Consider the following 24,992-nt stretch of genomic DNA (forward strand, 5'->3'; position numbering starts at 1 on the left):
CAACCCAGGCCCACCCCGACCCTGCGGTGGGCGGGAGGCCCCCGCCAGCCCCTCAGCCGCCCCTCTCTCTGCCACCTTGCAGATCTCGTCCACTTTGACATCCCCTCCATCCACGTAGAGCTCGGGCCGCCGCTCCGCCTGAGCCCCCTGGAGCACGCGCGGCGACACTCGGTGACGGAGAAGAGGGACTCGGAGGAGGAGTCTGAGAGCACCGCCCTCTGACCCGCGCAGGCCCCGCCCACCACCCACCCTGGAGCGCCCCCTGGGCTCGCCGAGCGAGCGGCTGTGCGGTCACTGCCAGCGAGGCTGGAGTCGTGCGCCAAACTGTCCCCTCCGGCCTGCGTGGCCGGAGTAGGTGCAGAGTTCGTTTGTTCACCGGGGTGGTGACTTTGGCCTTTTGTTTGATCTTTGCCTTTTGACTTTGTGCCTATTTTGATCCACTTTCAGCCTCCCCCCCCCCCCCCCCCCCCCCCCCGAGGGCTTGCGCGTCAGAAAGGTCGTTTGCAGCTGCAGGCTGGGGGTGCGGGGAGGGTTGGGGTGCCTGGTGCCACCCGCGGTTGTCCTCCCAGGCTCTGACAGCTCGGGGGGCGCCCTCCCGTCACCTCGGTGACTAAAGGGGACACCCCCCCCCCCCCCCCCAGCAGACTGGCTCTGGGATCCAGAAGTCGTGGCAGCGACGTGCGGCCGCAGCGCAAGTCGGGGGATGGGAGAGGCAGTCGGTGTACAACCTGCGGCCGCCCTGACGCGTGGGCTTTAAAGTCAATGGCTTAACACAAAATTTGCTTCCCTTCCTAAGGGTTTTGCTTTTCCCTACCGTGTGACCGAAAGCTCCCGTCACTACCTTCTCGTTTTATACTTCTGAATTTCTAATCTGATCTTGAGGGCGCCTGGACGGCGGAGGATGGCGCCCCGGCCCCGCAGAAACCTCCGCCGACAGTAACTACCCCCGTACCCCCCACCCCCACCCCGGCAGGTCGCCTCTCCTTCCCGGAGGCCGCAGGGAACAGCAATAATCGCGCGAACCCGAGCAGCACGCTGGAAGGGAAGGTGGCCCTCGGCGACGCGGGGCAGGAGGCAGGGGCCCTGGGCCCCGCGGGCTGCGCTCAGCAGTGGGGCGGCGCCGGAGGACACAGGAAGCCCAGTCACACTTGGGGATTAAGGGGGTGAGACGGCATCGGGTCTTGCATGCAACTCAAAAGTTCCGATTTTATCCGTTTAAAATCGATGCGATCTACCTATACATGATATAATGTTTGTATATACGAAATCTATATTTGTTGAATTTGAGCCAAACTAAACCCATGTATAGGTGTACAATGAGAAATTCAAATGCTTATTTCCCCCCACACACACACACACGGTGTAAAGTAACCCTCCCCGCTGGTGGGATTTTGCCACTTTTGATGCTAACAAACAGCTTTGCTCACTTCTGGCGAGGACGGTTCAGTACCCAATTTGTAACGGAGCCCAGGGGTTGAAAGTTACCTTTAAATACATGTACAAATAGTTGTCAAAAGTAATGTTATTAAAATAGATTTATTATCCCTGAGCGTGGCCTATCTTCTTGTTTTGACGATCAACTTGCCGGGAACATTCCTCCTCGGGAGGAAACCTGAGACCAGGGCTGGGCAAGGCTACATCCTTGGTTTCACTTTCAAATCTGTGTGTTCTCCTGGGAGGGAGAAGACACAAATAAATACCAGACTCATCTTTGAAAATTCCCTCGGTTTCCAAGCACTAACCTCAGTGTTGTTAAATCCCACAAGGAGGGCAAGAGAGCCAACTTGGCGTCGGATTTCTCATGACTCCAGGGTGGTGAGGGGGTCTCCTCAGTGGGAGGACCCGCGTCTTCCTGAGCCGGCATGGCTTGACTTCTGTCAAAATCCAGGGCACAGAGGGGTGGCCACTCCCTAGGGACAGGCTCCGGAGGTCCTCGCCGTCATCGGAGCTGACTTCCAGGTCTCCCTGGGTGCAGGGCGGGGAGACTCCTGCTCAGCGGTGTTAAGAGGACGAAGCAAAGCACTTAGGTTCCACGCGGCATCTTTACTGGGTTCTGTCTTTGGAAGTGGTATTTCTGGAGTCTCGGGCACTCGGACACTCACGTCCACGACGCAGCGTTCCTGGGACACGGCTCGCCTGGAGTGTGCAGATAGAACGCATCGGCTGGGGCAGGCGTGGGCACGCCATTTTTCGTGACTTCCTTAAAAATTGGCTTGTACCGAATTCCAGCTGTCCGTTTTTCCATCCAGCAGCCTCACGTCCCAAGGCCGGGCTGCGCCCCGCCGAGGACCGCCCAGGGGAGCAGACCCGGGGCCACCGCGCAGAGAATGCCAGCCTCCCGAGTCCGGGGTCGCTCTGGGCCTTCACTGGGCCCTGACCTTCTTGCTCTGAGGGCTCTGCGGCTGCTCCGGGAGGGCCCGTTTCTGCTGGGGCGCCCCGTCCTCGGGGCCGCCCACCTGCTCCCCGGAGAGGAGGGCCGCCCGCGCCAGCCGCACCCCCCGCTTCTCCCTGCGCCCCTCCATCTCCTCGATGTCGCCGGCAAACAGGGCCTGGAGCGGGGCGATCAGCTTGGAGACCGTGGCGGAGTCCCCGAAGCAGACCTGGGAGGGGAGCGGAGAACAAGGACGTGCGTCAGGGTCAGCTGCGCCGAGGGAGCCCTCTGCCGCGGCAGGTGCCGGCTCGCCCCCCACCCGCCTTCCTACCAGCGGGAGGAGGACAAGGCCGCGGGAGAAGGAAGCCCTCTAGGGAAAGGGGCACGGACGCCCCGCTCGTGGCCAAAGGAGCAAAACCGCACGGGGGTCAGGAAAGGCGAGGCTGTCCGTCCTCACTCAGAGGGACCGGAGGCCCCAGGCTGGCCTCCTGGCCAGTTGACCAGAGAGAACACCGACTCCCCAGCAAGTGTCGAGGCGCAGACGACGCGGCCATGGGGACGGCCGGGCCTGACTCCTCAGCGACTCCAGCGGCCAGAGACCCCGGTCCGGCCCGAAGGCCCCGGAGAAGGTCGGCCTTGCCATCCTGCCGGGGCGGGCCACGGCGGGAGGATGGACAGACCCCCCTCCTACCCGGAGCCCCGCCGTGCAAGACCCACATGCACAGACCTTCATGTGGTCAAAGGCGATCCCCACTTTCTCGTTGAAGCCGGGGCTGAAGAGGGGGACCTTGGCGTAGCGCTGGCTGAAGTGGGTGAGCATGGTGAAGCCCGCGTTCATCCGCACACCCACGCCGATCGCCTGAGACGTGGTGCTGCCGACAGAGGGCGCACGTGAGGACGGCACCCAGCGGAGGGAGACCCCCATCGCACACAGGCCCCGGGAAGGCCGGGTGGGGGAGGGGGGCTCCTCCGTCAGCGCCCCTACTGCCTACAAACTCTTCCTGACGGCTGGATTCTTCGCACACGCCCCCGGAGCCCAAGCCGGGGCTGGCGTCAGGGCGCCCGTCCTGAGGGCAGCAAACGGGCAGGGGGCTTCTCGCTTGGGGTACACACTCTTGTCACAGCAACAGCCCACGACCCAGGCGGGCCCCCACTTCCCCGGGCAGCTCCCTGCTGTGGCTTCCGTTTCTGCCACCATACGCGCAATACCCGATCCCCACCCCGGCTAGCGCCCTGCCCGGACGGCGCTGCAGAAATGAGGGCAGAAGCCCCCACGGCCTAGTGGGAAGCCAGCTGGCCTGGCCCCGTGTCACGGTCCCTGGAGAGCACAGTCGTTCCCTTCGGGGCTGACGCGAGGTGGCTCCTAGCGCCCCCGGGGAGAAGGGAGCGGCTCATCAGTCTCCCCTACCTGTGCGTCTTTTCCACGGCCTCCTCCTCCAAACCGTCCTCCAGCGTGGCCTCGTGTATCAGGAGGGTGGCGTCCTTCCCTAGACAGGAAGCAGCAGACACTGGAGCAGAGCCCTCTGCCTGAGAAACGCTGGGTCCCCGGTCCACACCGCCATCCGTTCCCCCGCCCACACTCGCCTCCACTCACCCATCTGGACCAGAGCCTCGCAGGGCATGGTGTCACCCGAATAGACCAGCTTCCAGCCGGATGTGTGGACCAGCGCGCAGCCGAAAGCATGCTTGCAGTGCCGGACCAGGCAGGTCTGAAACTGAAGGAGCGGCTGAGCGGCCTCCGGCTGTGCCCCCCGTCACCCTCCCGCCTGCGGGCGCCCCCTTACCTCTCCCAGATCACACGCTTCCAGCAGCGAACCAATCAGCCTTTCAACCTCGGGGCTGGGCACCTCTGCCCCTTTCTGAAGGCATTTGGCAGGAATCAGGCTGGGAGAAGACAGAAGAGTTTAACGGCAAGCGTGAAAAAAAAAAAATGTCATGCGTTTTTAAAATTATTTTGAGAGAGGGGGCGCCTGGGTGGCTCAGTCGGTTGAGCGTCCGACTTCGGCTCAGGTCATGATCTCGCAGTTTGTGGGTTCAAGCCATGTGTTGGGCTGAGCCTGCTTCCGATTCTGTGTCTCCCTCTCTCTCTGCCCCTCCCCTGCTCATGCTCCGTCTCTGACTCAAAAATAAATAAAAACATTTTTTTTTTCAACGTTTATTTATTTTTGGGACAGAGAGAGACAGAGCATGAACGGGGGAGGGGCAGAGAGAGAGGGAGACACAGAATCAGAAACAGGCTCCAGGCTCTGAGCCATCAGCCCAGAGCCCGACGCGGGGCTCGAACTCACGGACCACGAGATCGTGACCTGGCTGAAGTCAGACGCTTAACCGACTGCGCCACCCAGGCGCCCCAATAAAAACATTTTTAAAAAATTTATTTTGAGAGAGAAAGGGAGGGCAAGTGGGGGAGGGGCAGAGAGAGAGAGAGAGACAATCCCAAGCGGGCTACCACTGTCAGCACAGATCCCGACTCATGGCTTAGTCTCACGAACAGGGAGATCATGACCTGAGCAGAAACCAAGAGCCGGTCACTCAACCGACTGGGCCACCCAGGTGCCCCTGGGTGTTACATTATGTTACGTTAACGGGATTCAAAGCACAAGTGTCTGGCTAGAGAGCCCCAAAAGCGTTATTGTAAAGAAAGTATTTAAATCAGTAACTGAGAGAAGAGAGTTGTCATTTAAAAAGAGCCAAACCAAGCCCCGAGGCCGCGGTAAGAGACGTCGCGGATGAGGGCCGCCGGAGGCTACAGTGAGGGGACCGACCCCGGGCACAGGGACTCGCTCCCCGGGTCGCCCCTGCTCGGGCGCCGGGCCCTGGGCCGCTTTCATGGAGAAGTGCGGGCGGAAAGCTAGGAACTCGAGCGGAACCGAAAAGAGGGCTGGGCTGAGATGCAGCGCGGGAACCGTCGACGGTTCCTGTCCTGGAGTCAAAGCATCCCCACCCCGTCGCCCGCCGCCCCGCCGGGGGCCCAGTCCCGGGGAGGCTGCGGGGTCCCGGCGTCTCGCGAGGGCCGCGGCCGAGGGCGGCAGGTGCCGACGCTCACCTGACGTGGTGCAGGATCCGCTGGCACTGGTGGTGGTACTGCTGCAGCCAAGCCCTGAGCTGGGTCGGGGCGACCACGGGCAGAGGGTGACACGGCTTTCCCAGGGATGCCTGAGGCAAGGACACCCGAGGGGGCGCCAAGTCAGGGACGGGAGCTCAGGGTGACAGGAGAGGTGGCTGAGGGGTGAGCCACCCAAACTCAAAGGACAACAAGAGTTTGCGCGGCACTTACCAGGGCTCGCTCCCTCTGCAGCAGAATATTTAGCAAGCCCTGCCGGGGGGAGAAGGGGACACGCGTCAGCCACGTCCGGAGTCCCCTCCGCCACGCCTCGTCTGGCTTCTGGCGTCCTGCTCTTGCAGCCGCTCCCACCTCCCTATCAGCCACAATCCGTGGGCAGCGTGACCAGGGACCGGGCAGGGGTCTGGGGTCCCCTCGGGGCAGGCTCGCGGGGCAGGCAAGCCGGGTGAAGGCTGACCGGGGGACCTGGTCCAAGGCAGTGCACCGAGCGGAGCGACCGCACCAGCGAGAGAAGAGCCAAGGCCCTGGGCACATGTGGGCACAGCAGGAAAGGAAGGGGGGGTAGCGCGGGCCAGAGCGGCGCCTGCCCCCCGCCGGGGTCCCCCCGCCGGGGGCCCTCCGCCGCTCACCGTGTGGTGATCCGCGTGCAGGTGGGACACGAACACAGCGGCGAGGGTGCCCAGGACCCTGTCCACCTCGTCCCCGTAGTGACGGCACAGCTGCCCGAACGTGCCTTCGCCACAGTCCAGGAGGAGGGACCTGTCGGGGCTGTGGGCGAGGGTGACGGTCACGTGGTCGGGGAAGGCCCCTGGGGTCCGCAGGGCTCCCACGTCCGGAAGAGGCGGGGCGAGCGGCTGCGTCCCTCCCACGCCTTCCCACACCTCTCGTGCGCTGAGAGGCCGAGCCCAACGCCACGGCAGCTCCGGACGCCAGAGCTCATCGCACAGAGGCGACCACCGGCCACGGAAACCCCTGAACACACACAGTACCCAGGGCCACGCGGATGCTGGCGCCCGGCTTGTGAAACGGGAGGACAAAAGCATCTACTCGCAAGGAGGCCCCTCGGGTTATCGGAGCTGAACCCGGCAACGGCCCCCCCGGCCACACCAGCGCCGGGCACGGGTGCGCACGCGGGGCAGCCGCCCGCTGTGCTTCCAGTCGAGCAGTCCTGGCCTCCTCAGCCCGGGCCGCCCCCTGCCCGGCAGGGGCAGGACAGGCAATGACCGCCGGCGCAGGGGGGTGACCGGCGGAGGCCCTGCTACTGCCGGGGAGCCGCTCGCGGAGTCGGGCCCCGGGTGCTTCCATCCCGACGGCCCGTCTCAGCCTCTGCCCTGCGGGGAGAGGCCAGTCTCCCGCAGGCCTTCGTCCTCCTCCGGGAGGGGCCGTCTGGCAGGGGGCGCTGTGGCCAGGCTCCGGGGAGAAGCCCCAGACACACAGACACGTGACCTTCTGGGCAGGGACCGCGTTGCGGAAGCACCTCCGGACGAGTCGCGTCAGGCTCAGTGCCACTGGGGGGGGGGTTCCGGGAGAAGCCCCTTCCACGGAGCCTCTCAGCCCCCAGAGGGAGGCCTGGCCGCCTGACTGCTCTTCCGGGGTCCTACGGATCCGTCCCAGATGCGCGCACGCTTGATGTCAGGGCGCGCCTCGTACGTGCCGTGCGCACTGGACACGGCTGGCATCCGAGACGAGCACGCAAGGTCTCAAAGGGGGCCCGGCCCCTCAGTCTGATTTCCTCCACGGACGCATCTGCAGACGCACGGCGAACACGGCCCGGCGCCCGGGTTAACCTCTCTGCAGGCGAGGACGCCGGCCCGACCCAAGAGAACCGAGTCCGGGGGCCGAGCACGAGACGGGCGCACCAGCCCCGCGGCCGCTCCACGCACCAGCAGTCACCAGCTCGGGGACAGCACGGCGCAGCGATGAAGACACCGCCTCACACTCCGGAGCTGCCGCGACCGGCGGTGGGAACTAGTAGCCTCTCCGAGCGTTGGTTTACCGATCAAGGCAACGGGTGGGCATTGTTTCATAGGGTTAACGTGAAAACTCGGCGAGATGGTTTCTCAGCAAAGCGCGCGGCAGACGGCGGGGCCGGCTATTTTCATCAACAGCGCAGGGGACAAAGCCTGGTGAGTCGCGGAAGCGCCAGCTACTGAGGTTAATCACGAGACGCATCAGTGCCCACGACTCCTCTCCCCGGCACTCTGGCCGAGAGGACGCCCCATCTGCCCCTGGGCCGGGCGGCAGGGCAGGGGTTCTGTTTGGGAAGTCGGGGCGGTGCCCGGCGCCCGGGGGGGAGGGGGCTCCAGGAACGCAGTACCTTATGTTGACAAGCGTGGCGCTGACGTTCCGAATCTTCATCGGGATGGCAGATCCCGTCCCGAGGAAGACGATTTCTGGATACTGGCTTCCATTCTCTATGGAAACACACACACGAGAAAGAGCCCATTTCTGTGGGTCCAAAGTGAGCCGGCACTCAGCCACGAGGGGCGTTAAGTCTCGCTTTCCAGGAGGGGCTGCGGATCCCACCTGGCAGGGCCTCAGGAGGCGAGGCCCCCCTCCACTGGCTGTTTGGGCGTCAATAGCCGTCTGGGAGGAAGGGCAAATAAATCCCACGGCCATTCCTTGGAAAGAAGTGCTCCTGGTCCTTTACGAAAGGAAGGGGCCTTTACGCTGTGAATCGTTTACCTCAAGGGGCGGGTTCTGCCTGGCATCCAGCTCTTCCCACCAAGAGCTTTACAGGGGACACAAGCAGGCTCAGAGGGGACGCACCGCACGCAGGCTCTCTCCAGAGGAGGCGGAGCCAGAACAAGAGTCTAGAGAGACTTGATGGTTCCGAAGCCGAGGCCCCTTGTCAGCCAGCCTGACCAGCTCCGCGTGCCCGGCCAGGAGCCTGATCCGGATGCATCTTTCACACGCAAACCAAAAATGCAATCACAAACCCAAAGCGGACAGACGGGAAGGCTACTTCTGGGGACAGGAGCCCCTATACCCGCCCAGGCGAACTTCCATGCAGAAACTGTAGCCGGGGGCGGGGTGCCTGTGTGGCTCCGTGGGTCAAGCATCCGACTCTGGCTCAGGTCGTGATGTTGTGGTTCATGGGATCCAGCCCCACATCAGGCCCTCTGCTGTCAGCGCAGAGCCCGCTTCGGGTCCTCTGTCTCCCTTTCTCTCTGCCCCTCCCAAGAGCACACTCGTGCTCTTTCTCCAAGATAAACAAAAACAAAAACCTCAGAAACTGCAGTTGGGTGGAAGGCCATCTGGCCCCATGAACGCCCACCTGCTTTCTGGACCAGCGTTCTCCGCTTCTATCATTAGCTGAAAAGCACCCTAGAAAAACCAGCTCCTGCAGCAAAGGTCACCAAGCTCCCCCCCACTGCTCTTGCTGACGGCACAATGGCGAGTGTCACCCAGCAAGGCGGGCGTCGTGGCCAAATCTCTTGTGGATCCTCAGCAAAGCCAGGACCGGATCCCGAGTCGGCTCGGCCAGGGTTCAGAGTTCTTTCCAGAGGCCGGCGGGAGCTCCCAGGCCCGCCGCACACAGCCACGTGCCTTGTAAAGAATGGCCGGGTGCCATCACCAAACACTCTGATGCACCTGGTCTTGGCGGGAGGGCAGGCGGCAGGCACAGGCACCGGTGTCCTCAGAGAACACACGTGACGTCACTAGCCCAGGTTAGAGGGTGCCTGCCGACCTCCTACTTAGCGCTCCGAAAACACCAGCGGCCAGCAGAGGAAGGCCGTTCTGGGGTCTTCCGCTCACCTGCGGGGGTTGGGCCGTCCCGCACAGCCTTCCGGTATTCCTGCACGCTTTCCTGGAAGTTGGGGAGCTCCAGGGCCTCGGCGATGAACTCCTCAGGATTGCAGTTAATAACCGCGTCCCTGCAGGGAGAAAAGCGTCTCAAGCGACCGGCCCGGGCGTGGCCTCAAGCAGACACCCGAGTGCATGTCTGGAATCGACTTATGGACGCGACCCGCAGAAAGTCCTTCACATCAAGAGTGAAGGCCAAGTGCCTGAGACCCCGGGCGGTCCTATCCTCCACGTGTGGACGCTTCCTTCTCAGCCTAGTCGGGGGGGGGGGGGGGGGTCGGGGGGGTCTCAGAGCAAGTTCTGAATAGCTTCAGCCCCTCACTACATCTCAGCTCAAAGCCTCACGAACCCGGCACGACTGACCTTCGGGGCAGGGTCCTGCGCGCCACCCTGACCTCCACCCACTCGAAGCCACTGGCAGCCCCCAGGCCCTCCCGGGCTGTAACCACAAAAAACATCTCCAGACGTTGCCTGACATCCCTTGGGAGCCAGAGGAAGGGAGGGGAGAGGAGCAGACGGCCCTGGTGGACACGCACAGCCCACGAGCAATGGCTCGCGTGGTAACAAGTCCTCAGAGCCCAAGAACCCTGTGGAAATGCAGGCCTTGACTGATGCGTTTCTCGCGAGGCCCCGGCGATGCGACGTGGCTGGTCCCGCCACGCTGAAGGGCAAGCCTCCGTCAGCGGCTCCCCACCCCGACCGGGCACTCATGCAGGGAGGCCGGGCCCGGCTCCCCAGAATCCGACCCGGGAGGCCCGGGACTTGCACCGTGCGTGGGCATGAGGCGCATCTGGGTACGGGCTGGGCTCAGCTTTATGAGCCTTGTGTGCAGACGCTGACAGCAGGCTCCGAAATCTGAAGACTGCACGGTCTGTAAAAAGCCCGAGCACTCGTCACAAGAGCACACAGTGTGCAGTCACAACACAGTGGACGGGAAGCTTCAACTCGCTCGGGATTCACTTGGACGTGAGAGACGTGTGGGCGGGAGGCACTTCCCACGGTACTGGCTGGACTGGTAGAGGCTTTCCTGCCGGCAACGTAACGTTCACCGAGTGCCCTCCGACCCAGTAACCCCACACCTGCGAACCCCCCTGATGGAACAGAGTTCCCCTCAGACGCTTGCCTATAAAACACTCGATGCTTCAGGGGAACAACACAAAACTAGAAACGTCTAAAATGAACAAACACCCCATCTGCAATGCCATTAGAAATCCGGTTGCCAAAGACCATGCAATGACTCAGGAAAAGAAAGACATGTCAGGTCACAGATCCACACACACGCTTTTCAAAAGATACATTCCCCGCTTGTTCCAATTTAAAAACAAAATGTTAACCATCAATTTCTCTCATCTCGGGGACGAGACGACGGGTGACTAATTTTCTCCATCAAACACACGTTACTTCTCTGAGGTAAAACAAGGGACACGTATGTGTCCCTGTCGTCATGGGGAAGACTTTGCAAAAGCTTCGTCGCTGGCCTCACCCTCCCGCCCCGACCCAAACCAGAGCCGCGTGTCCTGGTGACTTGGCTCTGGGACGCAGCCGCCCCCGTTCATTTACTGCTCGTCCGGGGCTCATCTGCAGCAGGGACAGAGTTCAGTGCCCGAGACCAGGCCACGTGGCCTGCACAGGCTGCAGTATGCACTACCTGGCCCTTCACGAGAAGAGCCTGCCGCTCCCGCTCTAGACCCTTCCGTCAGCTCAGAGTCGTCCTGACCTCTGCCACTCCCTCCGAGGACGCAGCTGATACTTGAGGAGGCACTCGCCCCGGACGGTGGGCACACGGGAAGCCGGGACTTCCTCCTGGAAGAGACAAACCCCACTGCGTGGAGAGAAACCGAGCCGAGGGGCCGGGCCGGGCTGGGGGACCGTGTGGGGCACTACCTGGCGGCAGGGGGTGGCGAGTGGGGGGAAGATGTCGGGGTGGATGAGGCTGAGCTGCGTCTGGATCTTGTGGCTGCGGAGATTGTGGACGGACGAGCAGCTCTCGTTCAGGACCAGGTGCTGGGCGGCGGGCCCGAACCTAAGGCAGAGACGGCGTGTTCATGGTGCCCTGCAGGGGGGACCCCGCTGCGGGGACAGCAGCGACACCAGTGCACGTAGGTAGGTGGAGGGGCTCAGAGAGAGGAAGTCGCACTGCTCTGCTCGGAGTCCAGTGCTCTCTGCAGACTGGAAAGAGTCCAGAAGAAACCAGAAAGCTAAGACGTCGGGCGCCTACATAGGGACTGGGAAACAAAACGGAGTTCAGGGTAGAAGAAAAGGCACCATAAAAGGAAAACAGACCACGTGTGTTAGGGCTCAGGCCCTCCTCCAGGAACAGAGGGTGACTACGAACCGGCTATCCAGGAAGGAGCAGAGGGGGCGCCTGGACGAACAGGGGGCTGGGGGGCTGGAACCCCACCACATCACTCTGCGCTCAGAGCTTAGCTCCGACACCACCTGATTTGGCCCCGCCTGGTGCTGGGCTGGGCCGGCGTGGAGTGCCCTCTTCCCCCGGTCCCGAGCGTGGGCAGATGGCCACCTCGCCGGACGGGATGAAATAGCGAGGCACCAGCACACTGCCTGTCACATGCTGGGTGTCCAGTGACCTGAGGCTGCTGTGCTACACTGGCCAGTCTCTTCTTTAGGACTCGGCCACGGGGTCCTCAAGAGCGGGCAGTGCTCACTGGGACACGGAGTGTGCGGGGACCCCACTAGCTGCTGGATGTGTGCGCACGGCGCCACCTAGTGGCAGATGTTCCCCCACGCGGGGCACAGGTGTCTGCTGGGGGAAGGAGGGGAGGACAGACAGACAGCACAGGGTCCTACCTCTCCATCCACTGCTGGTACCTGGAGTCCGCAAGCACACGCTCCGGGGCCATGTGAACCACCAGCGCCACGGGGGCCTCGGCATTTCCCTGGTACCTGGGGGGAGGGGAGAGCGGCGTTTTGCTTCGGACAGTGATACAGGCTCACGACGTTCGCACACGGTGCCTGTGCAGCTGTGGGGGGGGGGGGGGGGGAGGCGGGGGGCGCTCGGCTTGCTCTCCCGGTGGGTGAGCACAGGGAGGGCGCCAGCTGGCTCCTCTGGTTGGCTCGGGGGCTGCCCACCGGGCCTTCCCACGGGCGCCGGAGACAATCCCCATCCCCTCCGGCCACAGGGGCTCGGACCTATGGAGCAGGACAGAGGTTCTCCAGGCCTCTTCTTGCTCCGCCCCCCCATCTTGCACAGCAGCTCCCCCCATAAATCTCAGCACCTCCGGCTCTACCTTACTGCCCGCCTTCCAGTAGACCCAGGGCACAGGCATGGGCCGTTACAATGGTCTGTGATTCCGCCGTCCAGAGAGAGAGGGTCACTTACTAACATGCTGATGCATTTCCTTCCGGTTCCCGTAAAAAAATTCACACAGTATTTTTAACCTATCCTTCCCTTCCGCGCACGCACACAGACAGACATACGGACAACACACACACACACACACAGAGCACGGGGTCGCGTGCTTAAACCTCACAGCACTGCCTCAGCGCACGCGCCAATCAGCTCACAGGGACTCCAAGTAGCTTTGCCGCCACGGCATGACTGAAACACAAAGCCTGTGCCAGCCGGGTACCCAGAGTCGCCCAAGGAGAAAAAGCAGGTCTGAGGAAGAGCTCACACTAACCTGAAAGAGTTAGAGCTGCCCCAGAAGGTCTGTTGTGATAAGCAGCATAAAACGACTGAGTGAAACACGTAAATCAGAATTAGGAGCAGGAGAAATACACACAGAAGAAACCACGAAGGACGGGAGAAAGAGGAAAGCATGGGCGTGTGGGGCAAAGCTACCCGGGATGACAGCCGACCTGAAAACGGGTCCCGCATCTTTGCACGACAGGAGACAACGGAGCCCGGGCCACCAGAATATCAGAACAAAGGTGTTCCCAGACTAAGGTTCCATCCCTTAACACAGACCCCTGACCAAGACTCTCACACACATCAGACCTGCCTCAACAGATTCAATGCAGGCAAGTGAACAATTTATGAGCTAAAAATAGTCCAGGGGCGCCTGGGTGGCTCAGTTAAGCATCTGACTCTTGATTTCGGCTCAGGCTCATGGCATCGAGCCCGGCAGAGGGCTCCGTGCTGACAGCACAGAGCCTGCTTGGGATTCTCTCTCCCTCTCTCTGCCCCTCCCTACTCATGTGCACGCTCACTACGTCTCTCAAACGTAAATAAACTTTAGAAAAAGAAAAAAAGGGCTGAAAACAATTCTAGAACGTGTCCTAGACTTAGCACCCTAAGCAACCGCTGATCTTCTAGTCTGCAAGGGCTCTCCGGGTCTCAGTCTTCCCTAATTTCACTCACACGCTCGCATACTCCGTAAAGCCCGCCGACTAGCAGTCCCTTGGTCAATCCTGCCAGCAGGGGCCTGGCCCCGGCACTTGGAGCTGGGAGCATGGGCTTCCCAGACGCGGCTCCGTGCCAGGGGCAAGCACGGGCCAGGCAGACGCCCTCCTCCACCCCGACGGCCCTCGTCACCTCTTGAAGGTGGCGTTCTCGCAGACGGGCCGAATGAATCCTTCGTCCGGACACTCCACCACAACAAAAGCAAGGCCGGGATCTGGAGGAGTACAGATCTCTTCAGGCAAAATCTGCAAAACAGCGGGGTGATGACTCTCTCCGAGGGCAGAGCCCCAGCTCAGCAGACATGCAGGGACCTGCCAACCGCACAGAATCCCTACGGAACACGCACGGACCAGCGGGAGGATCACCGCCCGCCCCCTTCCCGCTCGTGCTGCTCCTCTACACGTACGCAGACTTGGAGAGGGCACTTCAAACCCAGAGTGGCCATGAAGCCGGGCAGGACAGTCGAGCTTCCCTCGGGTTTGTGGCCGTTGGTTCTGACATTCTCAGACGCCAGAGAAAACACCCTGGTTAAGAGCACGGTGGCGGTCCTTTGGGCCGCGTGCCCCAAGCCCACCCTCAGGGGGCCTGTCGTATGTCCGACAAGGGAGAGCACCCATCCCGTGAAGAGGAGGACCCCCAACCCTAACTAGACGCTCTGCATTTACACCCAAACGTGGCCAGCGTGGACACACTTCCCTCAAAGTGAGCTCTGTCTGCGGGGCCCGGGCCAGAGCATGGCTGTCCCACGTTCGGGCCCCCACGGGGACTGCGGACACATCACGAAAACGGGCGCCTCACCTCCCTGCCCTCGTAAGTGACGCTCCTCCCGTCCTTGACAGCAGCGATGATGGGGGCGATGGCAGCCGTCCCGCTGAAAAGAGGAGGCCAGCCACGGGTGAGCCGGGCGCTGCGGGGACACGGGCCCCCCGCCCACCCCCCGGCCACCCGGCCACACTCACACCGGGAGGCCCAGCTCCTTGGCTTTGAGCACCAGGAAGTTTCCTTTCTTCACGTGCAGCTGCCACAGACAGAACGCAGACGTCATCTCAGTGAGGGAGGAGGAAGCTCGGCTTTAACCACTTCTCTTGGGTTTTAACCACCTTTCTGGTTTTATGCTTTTAGTGTGTGTGTGTTTTAATGTTAATTTATTTTTGAGAGAGCGAGCGTGAGAAGGGGAGGGGTGGAGACAGAGGGAGACAGAAGATCCGAAGCAGGCTCCACGCTGTCGGCACAGAGCCCGACGTGGGGCCCGAACCCACGAACCACGAGATCATGACCTGAGCCGAAGTCAGACGCTTCACTGAGCTGCCCAGGCACCCCTGGCTTTGCTCTTTAATTTCGGTTTCTTTCTTACCGCTTGATGAAGCACTCAGGTCCGGTTATTGCTTTGAAATGAAATACACCATATCCCACGCTACATCCTGAAGAAGTCACTGATTCTCAAATACTTTAGGACTAAAAGCTGAACGACTTAAAACCCAGCACATTACTTCCTGACGTTAACTTGTTACAGATCAATAAAATGCAATCCATTTCCAAATCAAAAGTATCCTTCAAGCATCCTTGAGAAGAAACATACACCTTTCTGTCTGATCATCCCGTACTTACCATTTAATAGCTAACAGGACGTGACCAGAACCTTGTCTAACAGAAATGATCGCACGAATCCCTACAGGACCCAGAGCCGTGAGGGCAGTGACAGGCACTAACGCGGGAGTGATCTTCCCCCCTGTGGTTTTCGCAAACCCGTAACAGGGAGCTGCTTTCATCCTGGAGAAAAGTTGTAATGAAAAATGCCCGACATGCTCTTACCATGCCGGAAGGACAAACAACAAATCCCGCCCCCAAACCTGATGGCCACCCTCCTGTACTTAAAAAACATGTACGTTCCTTCTATGGATCTACGTGTTTCGTATGTAATAATAAAAAGTCAGAAACGGCATAAAAACTTAATAAATCTTTGACTACGAAGTTCCACTTGGTTTTCATTTTCTTCCTTAGATCTTTAAAAGGGAAGTAACTCTGGGGCGCCTGGGTGGCGCAGTCGGTTAAGCGTCCGACTTCAGCCAGGTCACGATCTCGCGGTCCGTGAGTTCGAGCCCCGCGTCGGGCTCTGGGCTGATGGCTCAGAGCCTGGAGCCTGTTTCCGATTCTGTGTCTCCCTCTCTCTCTGCCCCTCCCCCGTTCATGCTCTGTCTCTCTCTGTCCCAAAAATAAATAAAGGTTGAAAAAAAAAATAAAATAAAATAAAAAAAAAAGGGAAGTAACTCTGAGGGCAAAGCCTCCAATTTGGATCCTTGAGTCTTACTGGGATTCTAGAATTTTCTAGCTCGGCAAACACTACCCTAGATGAAGGATTACAGCTTTAGTGCATGTAACACAAAGATGATGAGCTCAGATGACGGCTTCAGACATCATCGTCTGTGAAAACGTGACCTTCCCTCCACAGACCCTGATGGGCTTCAGGATGGAAACTACGTCTCTAACATTTAACAGGGACTTGCAGACTAAGGCAGGCAAAACCCCTCCCTCTACTCCAAGCTGACTTCAGCCCATAAGAGACATGTGCCCACCTGAGGGCACGGAGTGTGTGGCAGGCAGCGGAGAAGCAGTACACAATCCCATGAGGCCCCGCGCTGGCACACGGCGGTCTGAAGCCCATGCTCTCCTAGCGGAGGACAGCCCGAGTCCCAGGCCCTCACACGTAGGGCCTCTTGCCTTCGACCTCCCACGGCCTGCACCAGCTCAGCTGTGCTGCCGTCCAAAGCCTCAGCCGGGAAGCAGCAAATTGGCTCCAGGAGGGATAAGGGCCCACAGGCTGATCGGTGAGAGCAGGGCCCAGACGGGGCAGCAAACAACAAAGGAGGGGACACAAGGGCCGGGGGGGCCATAGCCCACAGCCTCAGGAACGGCGGCCCAGCAGTGGCCAGGTTTACAAGTGGGGGGGCGGCCCCACCACACAGGGCACACTTCATCACGCTCCATGGTCTCTACTGAGAAAGGAGGGAAGGACCTCATACAATTTACAGATTACCGTATAAACCTACTTTAAAAATTGGGGGCACATAGGTGGCTCAGCATCCAACTTCGGCTCAGGTCATGAACTCACGGTTTGGGAGTTCGAGCCCCACATCGGGCTCTGTGCTGACAGCTCAGAGCCTGGAGCCTGCTTTGGATTCTGTGTCTCCCACTCTCTCTGCCCCTCCTCTGCTAGTGCTCTCTCTCAAAAATAAACATTAAAAAAAATTATTTTACTGCCTAAAAACTCAGAGATACCCAAGTAATAAGCCTATCGACAATAGTACCTAACTTATAAAACCTACTATTACTTAAATAAATTGACCAGGGCGCCTGGGTGGCTCAGTCCATTAAGCAGTTGACTTCAGCTCAGGTCATGATCTCGCATTCAGTGAGTTCGAGCCCCAACATCGGGCTCTATGCTGACAGCTCGGAGCCTGGAGCCTGCTTCAGATTCTGTGTCTGCCTCTCCCTCTGCCCCTTCCCTGCTTGCACTCTGTCTCTCAAAAATAAATAAACATTAAAAAAAATTTATTTCAATAAGGTTGACAGAAGTGATACAATCAATGATCCTGCAACTGATAACGATTACTACTGACCTTCCAGAAGTGTTTTCCCTGATTGGTGTTATAACTTGGGATGAAAATTACAAACCTATTTTATTTTTTTTTTCAACGTTTATTTATTTTTGGGACAGAGAGAGACAGAGCATGAACAGGGGAGGGGCAGAGAGAGAGGGAGACACAGAATCGGAAACAGGCTCCAGGCTCTGAGCCATCAGCCCAGAGCCTGACGCGGGGCTCGAACTCAGGGACCGCGAGATCGTGACCTGGCTGAAGTTGGACGCTTAACCGACTGCGCCACCCAGGCGCCCCTACAAACCTATTTTAAAATCAACATTACTTCTCAAAAACCAATGAAAGCCCACAAAAAGTCAACACATGTAGCTTTACCACAGATTAAAGTGTTCGCTACACTTAATAAAACTTTAATGCAAAGCCCTACTAAAAATAGGCCATTAGTCAAGTTTTTAAAATACTCTATTGTCATAAAATTTTCACAGAATCGGACCAACTTCAGATTTGCAGACACAGGCCTCAGTGAGTGCTCGCCAGCATTAAAATGAGTCTAGTTTGAGTGGTTTAACAGCTACGGTAAAACCATCTGAACTAAAAGAGAGCTAAAGGAGTCTGAAAGGAGGCCCGATTCCTTTGCGGGAACACAAAGCCACATTTCTCAAGTGCAAGACGGCTGACTGTTCCCAAACACAAACCAGCACGTAGGCAGAAGGGCTCCATTGCCGGAAGGGCGTTTGAAAGTACATAAAATTATAGGTGGCAGATGGAGACACAAGGGGTCTGTGCTCCTTCTGGGCACAGGGGACTCGGGAGCTGCCACCTCAGAATCACAGGACAAGCGCTGACGGAAGGTCACCACGCACGCTCACTTTTGAAAGCCCACCGGGGAGGCGCTTACCTTACAGACAAAGGCTACGACCAAGGACGGGTCCCTGCCACGCTTTCTCTGGCCGACACCTGAGGAAAACCGAATGTGGTCAGAACAAGGCCAGTGTGAACCTTCTCGGGCCTCCCAGGTGGATGGTCATCCGAAGTCTGGCTTCGTGCAAAATGGAACGGACACAACCGTACGAGACAAGGGTCAAAGAAAACCCTGGTATCCTTTCTGCGGCAGACCTGGATGTCGTCGCACTGGCGCCGAGATCGGAGCAAACAGAAAATGCAAACTGCCCACCGGAAAAACTAGAAATGTCTGGTGAAACGTTTCAAAAAATGACAGTGTACCCAGACGTGGAGAAGAAAAAGCAAACTGTAACGTGCTTTATAAACAAGGGTAAGAATACGCGAACCAACTTGAAAGTAAAAGGCCTGCAGGGAAGATGCACCTGTGCCATCCACACCAGGGTGGCACACAGGCCGGCCCTTCTGGGGCAGCAGGCCCGACCAGGGCAGAGAGAGGAACGATCGGCCTCGCCCGCCGTGGTCGCACGCCTCCAACACCTCTACTCCTGGGATTCTGACTCACTTTCTCAGCAGCCTGTCGTTCTGGAGGAAAAGGGGCAGAGCCACTCACTGATAGGACCCGTGGGCTGAGCACTTCGTGCACTCGTGAAAGATCACCTCGCATTAACGAAGGCTGCGAGAGGCTGCGTACGAACCCATCTGCCGGAGCCTGCTCTCCTCCGGGTGCACGGAACACAGTTTGGGGCCCAGCCAGGGTCGGGGACTGGCCCTAGAGCTCCATACGGCCACCTTCACCCTCTGCCCACGGGCCAAGTCCCACACTGACAGAGAAGCTCCCGTTTTACACACAGGCTTCTTACGAAAACAATTCCAACCTGCAGCAGGACGGGGCAGCAGATAAAGAAGCCAGCGTTCTCGAGACCGCATGCTGTTGGGTTTAAATAGCATTACCGTCTGCAAGATGCTCGTTTTCGGTGGATCCAGAATCCGAAGACTGCCCTGGACTGAGTCTTTCTGGACTCTGAGATGGCTGGCGTTCTCCACGCTTCTGCTCGCCTGGTTGGCATGGAAAACAATCAGACCCCACGCCACGGAGGTGAGCTCACGGCCAGGAGCCCGCTGTGCACACGGGTCGGTACCGGAGTGCCCACTAAACAGCCTGCCTCCTATGACAGTGACTGGGTGCCTCCCCACCCGGGTCTCTGAGCCGCAGGACCTTTTGATCCCCTTCCCATGTCTGCTCAGCCGAGAGCCCTGACCACGGCAGGGACTCAACAGTGTCTGCGGACTGAAACGCAGCCAGGCAGCAGGCTGGTTCACGCACCGGCACTACCCTCCGCGAACAGACCTAGGCCGGCGGTGACAGCGCCGTGGGAGGGCCATGACTTTGCAGCCAGTTAAGTCTCCAGGCCAGTAAAACAATTCGCCGTGCTAAGAGGCCGGCTGGGCCGCTGTCTCGCAGAAGCCCGCCCGCTCCCCCCCTGCACGTTCCTCATCGGCCCTAGGGGCTGGGACAGCCGGCCAGCTCGGGCCACACAAGCTCACGTCAAAGCAAACGGTCACGTGCCAGGAAGGGAGGAATAGAGAGGGACACACATCAGGCCCGGGGGGGTCAGGAGGGGTCAGGAAAGAGAGGACATCTGACCAGGAGTGAGCCAGACAAGGCGGGCTCTGATGCGACCAGCCATCTCACTGGGCCCCAAGCATGTCTGCCTCTGCTCGAGACACACACCCACCTCCCTCCCGCACACACAGGGGCCGTGCAAGCTGCGTGTCCAGGCCAGAGCCGGGCTTCCCGGCCCCCTGCGGGGGGCTGTCTGTCCTCTGTGTCCCTTGAGCACCTGGCAGGCCTCGCTGTCAAGGGAACGTCCCTAGTGCCCTGCGTCCTCCTCGCCATCAGCAAAACCTGGCCCGGGGTGTGACTGGCCAGACACAGATAAGACACACGTGGCGGGGCCTGACAGGCGGACGGTCTCTAAGTCAAGACCTCGTCGTCCGACCCTGGGACTCGCGAAGGTTCACGGGACCTTCTGAACTACTCACAACACTTCTATTAGTATTAGTGTTTATAAACAACGCCTTCCTAGTGCAAACCCCTCCAGCATCCCACCACGAAAGGAGTGCTTACATCTGTGGCCAATAAACCCCAAGCGATAAACGGGCAAAACTGACAGTGTAGATTACGATGTCCCAAAGTACAATCACGATCGTTAGGAGTCCAGTGTGTCTGGTAAGGTTGTAAACTCCTGAAGGGCAGGAACCATCTTAATTCTTCCACTAAATTTCCTGATCGTATTGAGAACACAAAACCAGGCACACAAAGCCAGTACTCGAGCATTTTCTATTTTCGCACGCCCCTTTCCTTGCCCGGGACCTACACGCCTCCCTCCTCCCAGGAAACGGGGCTTTTGTACTCACTGTATATGGGGATCTGGAAAACTGTCATGGTCTCATCCTTGTATTCGGGTGCCGAGTGGGGCCGCACGGCTGTATGAAAAAGACCACGGGGCAGTGACTGCACTGGACAGAGGCAGTGGGGGAGAAAGAGCCTTCCAGATCACCAACCATGAGCAAATGGTTTCCCTTGGGATTCTGCTGGGAAGCTACACTACAACCAGAATTTCTGAGTAAATTACAAATTTTAAGAAAGAAGCACCAATGTATTTTCATCGGCCAATACTACACTCAATGAAAAAAATGTATTCTCACTACCTGCTTAAAAAAAAAAAATTCTCAAATTTATTTTTTTAATTAATTTTTTTTTTAACGTTTATTTATTTTTGAGACAGAGAGAGACAGAGCATGAACGGGGGAGGGTCAGAGAGAGAGGGAGACACAGAATCTGAAACAGGCTGCGGGCTCTGAGCAGTCAGCACAGAGCCCGACGCGGGGCTTGAACTCACGGACCGTGAAATCATGACCCGAGCCGAAGTCGGCTGCTTAACCGACTGAGCCACCCAGGCACCCCAACAATTCTCAAATTTAAAAGGCGTATGTTAACACACAGCCTCGTGACACCAAAAGGAATGCATCATCTCAGCTGTAAGAACCACCATCCGATGTGAAATAAGACGTTAGTGTTTCCACTGAAGATGAGCATCAGGGGCGCCCGGGGAAGCTGGGCTGGGCGTCCGACTTCGGCTCAGGTCCTGATCTCGTGGTTTGTTAAGTTAGAGCCCCAAGTCAGGCTCTGTGCTGACAGCTTGGAGCCTGGAGCCTGCTTTGGATTCTGTGTCTCCCTCTCTGTCTCTCTGCCCCTGCCCTGCTCGTGCTTTCTGGCTCTCTTTCAAAAATAAATAAGCCTCAAAAAAAAAAAACAAAAAACCAAATGATGTTTGAAGAGGAGTGTTAACAAACCAGGGACGAGGACCGCCTCAGGGGCGGGGGCCCTGCTGGCATCGTGGGCTCCGACTGGCCCCAGGAGGAGGCCACCTGCCTCCCAGCAGAGCCCAGCTGGACCGAGTAGCATCTCTAGCCTCTACCTGGGGGCAGGAGGGGGCGCGCAGAAAAGCGCAACAGGCAAGATTTAAAAAATTCATCTCCTGTTGATGAAGCACAGGGTTTTAAGGTTTCACTGGGTCCAATTGTTATGGTTTCTCCTTTGAGAGACTGGGGCAGACAGAAGGCAGAAATGGCCGATCGCGAGTCAGGGGCAGGAACGTACCCAGATCTATTCCCTTCAGCGGACCAGAAAATGTTTTGATAGCTTCCAGGTATTTTTCCTACAAAAAAGAAAGAAGGAAAGCAGCAGTTCCGGCGGCGCAAACGGCAACGGGCAGCATGCAGAGAAGTCAACGGAAAAGCCCAGTAAGTATTCTGAGCCACCTTTGCAGAAAGAGTCACGCGGTGGCCGCTCTACGCTAGAAGCCAAGGGTTCAGCGGTGAGCAGGGGACGCGCTCCCCAGCCTCGTGAGACATAAAATCCGGCGACAAAACTAAACCGAGGCAGAGCACAAACCCCCGGGGAGTGGCAGCCGTGCTGAGGGTCTGCAAGAAGCCCGTGGGACGCGGGGGCCGGGGTACGGCCCGTCCGAGAGTCAGGCAGGCTCCTGAGCAAATGTCCTTGCGACAGGGCTCTGGGGGCTCAGAAGGAAAGCCCTGGGACGGGAAGGGGCTTCAGGGAAGAGCTAAGAGGGGCCCGCGGAGCCCCAGCGTGGGGACCCGGATACGGAAGCCAAGGGTGGGCCACAGCCGGGACCCACAGGGCTCCCAGGCCATACTGCCGGGGCGGCACTGTGCGGGCTGTGACTTGCCTACGGGTGCGTCCCCACCATGTGATGGGTATGAAGCTGTCATGGAAAACACGGGTAGGAGACAGACGGCACGAAGGCCTCGAGGACAGACAAATGGATGGATTCGAGGCACTATTTTGGAGACAGAATTAACAGCACCTGGCGGCTGCCTGCCTTTCATGTTAAGAACTGGGAAATCACGATGGGCACACCACTTCTCGGCAGCGTGAAGGGGCTGCGATGGAAGGTACGAAGGGGTCTGAAATGTGCGCGCGCACTTGCTACCGAACACGTAAGGAGCTGGCTTAGCGCTTTACGTGCGTACGTCGCGGAACCCTTCGCAACTTTACGGAACATCACAGCCATCTGACAGAGGCAGAAACCGAGGCTCTAGGAGATACAGCGACTTGTGCAAGGTGACACAGCCTCTTTAGCTTGAAAGGCGGAGGGTTCACTCTACCGTCAGTTAACTCCGGAGGGCAACAGGGGAATTTGCAGAAACGGAAACGGCTCGCGACTCACGTTAAAAAAGGAGGGGTTGGCCTTGACAGCTAGTCAGGAGAGACTCACCAGCTGTGGAGGTCCCGAAAGCACACACTTTGGGAGCCCGGTTTCCTTTAAGGTGAGAATCATTCCTGGAAGGAAGGAAGGAAAGAAGGGAGGAAGGTCAGCCGTCTCCTCACCGTGCCCGGAAGCTGCCACCAGGGGGCGCACTCCTCGCTTAACCAGCTATTTATCTACTTGTCCTCGTTCAGGCTTCAGTCGTCAAGGGCCACGTGCAGCAGTGACGCCTGCCGGGGGTGTAAGGTGACTGTAACCATCACCACCACACCCTCCGGTTTACTGGCACGTTTCTCCAGTCCAGCAACTCGATAAACGAAGTGGATGGTAACGCTTGGGAAGCGGCATGCGTGTTAAAATCTGTCCTCCTGACTCACAGCTTTTCATGCTGCAGCTGACGGGGCGAGCATAAAAAGAATTCCAGCGCGCAGGGGCCCCTGGGTGGCCCGACTTCAGCTCAGGTCATGATCTCAGGGTTTCTGAGTTCCAGCCCTGCATCGGGCTCTGTGCTGACAGCTTGGAGCCTGGAGCCTGCTTCTGATTCTGTGTGTGTGTGTGTGTCTGCCCTTCCCCTGCTCATGTTCTGTCTCTCTCAAAAATAAGCATTAAAAAAAAAAAAGAAAAGAAAAAAGACTCCAGCTCCCGTGGGCTCAGAAGATGGGCAAAAATAAACAAACAAAAAACGAACAGGGCAGGCTAAAAATCCCAGACTTCCCTCCAGCCTCTAACTTCAGAAAGAATATACTTACCACACAGCCCCCCCACATTACACCAGTGCATTCGGGTCAGGAATATGTTATCCAAACGAGCCACCTTCAACCTAAGAAAGACAGAACACTTGAGCAACACAGGGACCCTCTGTGCTGCTTCAGAAGCACTCCTGTCTGTCACCTCGGCGTTCAGGGCCCACAATCACCTCCGCCCCAAGAGAAAACGGTGGACTCACTTGTGCTCCTGCATGAGTCGCTGGACGCCTTCTCCACAGTTGAAGAGATACCTACAGGACACACGTTACGCAAGACATTCAGGAGATGCTACTCTGTAAAAGCTCTGCCACCGTTTTACATGCTTTACTGTTCGCTTCGAGAAAAACACACGTTGTGCTCCTGGGCTGCATTTCTGGCGTGAAGATGCTGCTTGGGAACGAACCCTCCTTAGAGGAGCGGCGAGCAGGGGACTGGGGGCCTGTGTAGCAGGCTGGTGCTGGAGCGAGATGGGTCCTCTCCCCCATCACCTCACCAGACCTGATACCACCCCACACGCCAACCATGAGGTCCCGGTGTCGGGGCACACGAGAGGTCGTGAGGCCAAAGTGTGCCACGAGGGGGCTCGGGGCCCAAGGGTTGGGAAGAGGACGCTCCTGCCCAAGTGTGCAGCTCTCAGGGGCCCCCGGGAACCCCACGGCCGTGGGGGTGTAGGGCATCTGGGACCCCCCGCACCCCCCAAGGGGCCAAGCTCGGCTGCAGCAGCGGAACTCCCCACGGGTGACGCGGAGACACCGCAGCCCCGAGGGCGGGCGGGGCGCGACGAGGGGACGCCGCCTAGGCCCGGCCAGACTCCGGGGCGGCGCACTGACCGGTTGTACTCGGAGAAGACGTAGAGCGCCGCGCCCACGTCCCGGCCGCCGGCCGCCACCACCTGCAGGTACACGGTGTTCGGGCCCCCGGGCTCCCACGCCGCGCCACGCTTCTCCCGCGTGCGCAGGTGCCGCAGCGGGTCCTTGGGCGGCCGCTGGCGGCGGGCGGGTCCCTGCGACATGGCGCGCCCGGCCGCGGACCGCAGCAGCAGCACCGAGCGAAAAGCCCACATGCGCCGGCCTCCGCCCGCGCTCCTAAGGCTGCGGGTCACTGGGCTCCTGGTGCCCCCCACGCCCCGCCCCTCCGCCCCGCGTGGCGGGCCCAGCCAATCAGAGCGCCGCGCATCGAACTGCCCACCTACGCGAGGCCACGCGTCCAATAGCGAAGAGCCTTGCCCCTCGCGGCTTGTCAATTGGGGACGGCCATAGAGTGGGGGCATACTAGAGCGCCCCGAACGACCCCGCCCCCTATCTCTTTCCGGCTTTCCCTGCGTCGATTCTTTCCGGAAACTGTTTCGC

The 24,992-nt window shown here is 59.1% G+C and overlaps 2 protein-coding genes across 9 annotated transcripts in view; one reads left to right on the plus strand and one right to left on the minus strand.

The window, feature by feature from the left end:
* ARHGAP44 (Rho GTPase activating protein 44) overlaps positions 1-1,549 on the plus strand; it is a 183,037-nt gene extending 181,488 nt beyond the window's left edge. For 4 of the 6 annotated variants that reach the window (XM_045487416.1, XM_045487417.1, XM_045487419.1 and 1 more), the window contains one exon: positions 83-1,549. In XM_045487416.1, the coding sequence (XP_045343372.1) occupies positions 83-222 (140 nt within the window). In that variant the 3' untranslated portion in view covers positions 223-1,549. The remainder of the gene's footprint in view (positions 1-82) is intronic. The other 2 variants (XR_006714690.1, XM_045487418.1) reach the window with 1 other exon arrangement.
* ELAC2 (elaC ribonuclease Z 2) lies at positions 1,518-24,774 on the minus strand. Of its 3 annotated transcripts, XM_045487413.1 has the most exons (24): positions 24,474-24,774; positions 23,844-23,894; positions 23,647-23,717; positions 22,907-22,971; positions 21,769-21,826; positions 20,523-20,591; positions 19,056-19,160; positions 18,100-18,158; positions 14,565-14,623; positions 14,404-14,476; positions 13,738-13,850; positions 12,051-12,146; positions 11,127-11,265; positions 10,960-11,045; positions 9,195-9,313; positions 7,753-7,849; positions 6,065-6,203; positions 5,649-5,687; positions 5,418-5,527; positions 4,156-4,255; positions 3,966-4,086; positions 3,780-3,858; positions 3,099-3,243; positions 1,518-2,600 (listed from the first exon to the last, which is right to left on the minus strand). In XM_045487413.1, exons 1-24 carry the CDS (start codon positions 24,704-24,706, stop codon positions 2,364-2,366), a joined length of 2,463 nt encoding a protein of 820 aa, XP_045343369.1. In that variant the 5' UTR covers positions 24,707-24,774; the 3' UTR covers positions 1,518-2,363. The 3 variants fall into 3 exon arrangements, with proteins under 3 accessions (XP_045343369.1, XP_045343368.1, XP_045343371.1); XM_045487412.1 differs by having other exon boundaries at positions 10,960-11,265; positions 24,474-24,772; XM_045487415.1 differs by lacking the exon at positions 19,056-19,160 and having other exon boundaries at positions 24,474-24,771.
* Positions 24,775-24,992: the final 218 nt, after the last annotated feature.

This window comes from Leopardus geoffroyi, chromosome E1 (assembly GCF_018350155.1).
Source record: "Leopardus geoffroyi isolate Oge1 chromosome E1, O.geoffroyi_Oge1_pat1.0, whole genome shotgun sequence".
NCBI classification, from domain to species: Eukaryota; Metazoa; Chordata; class Mammalia; order Carnivora; family Felidae; genus Leopardus; species Leopardus geoffroyi.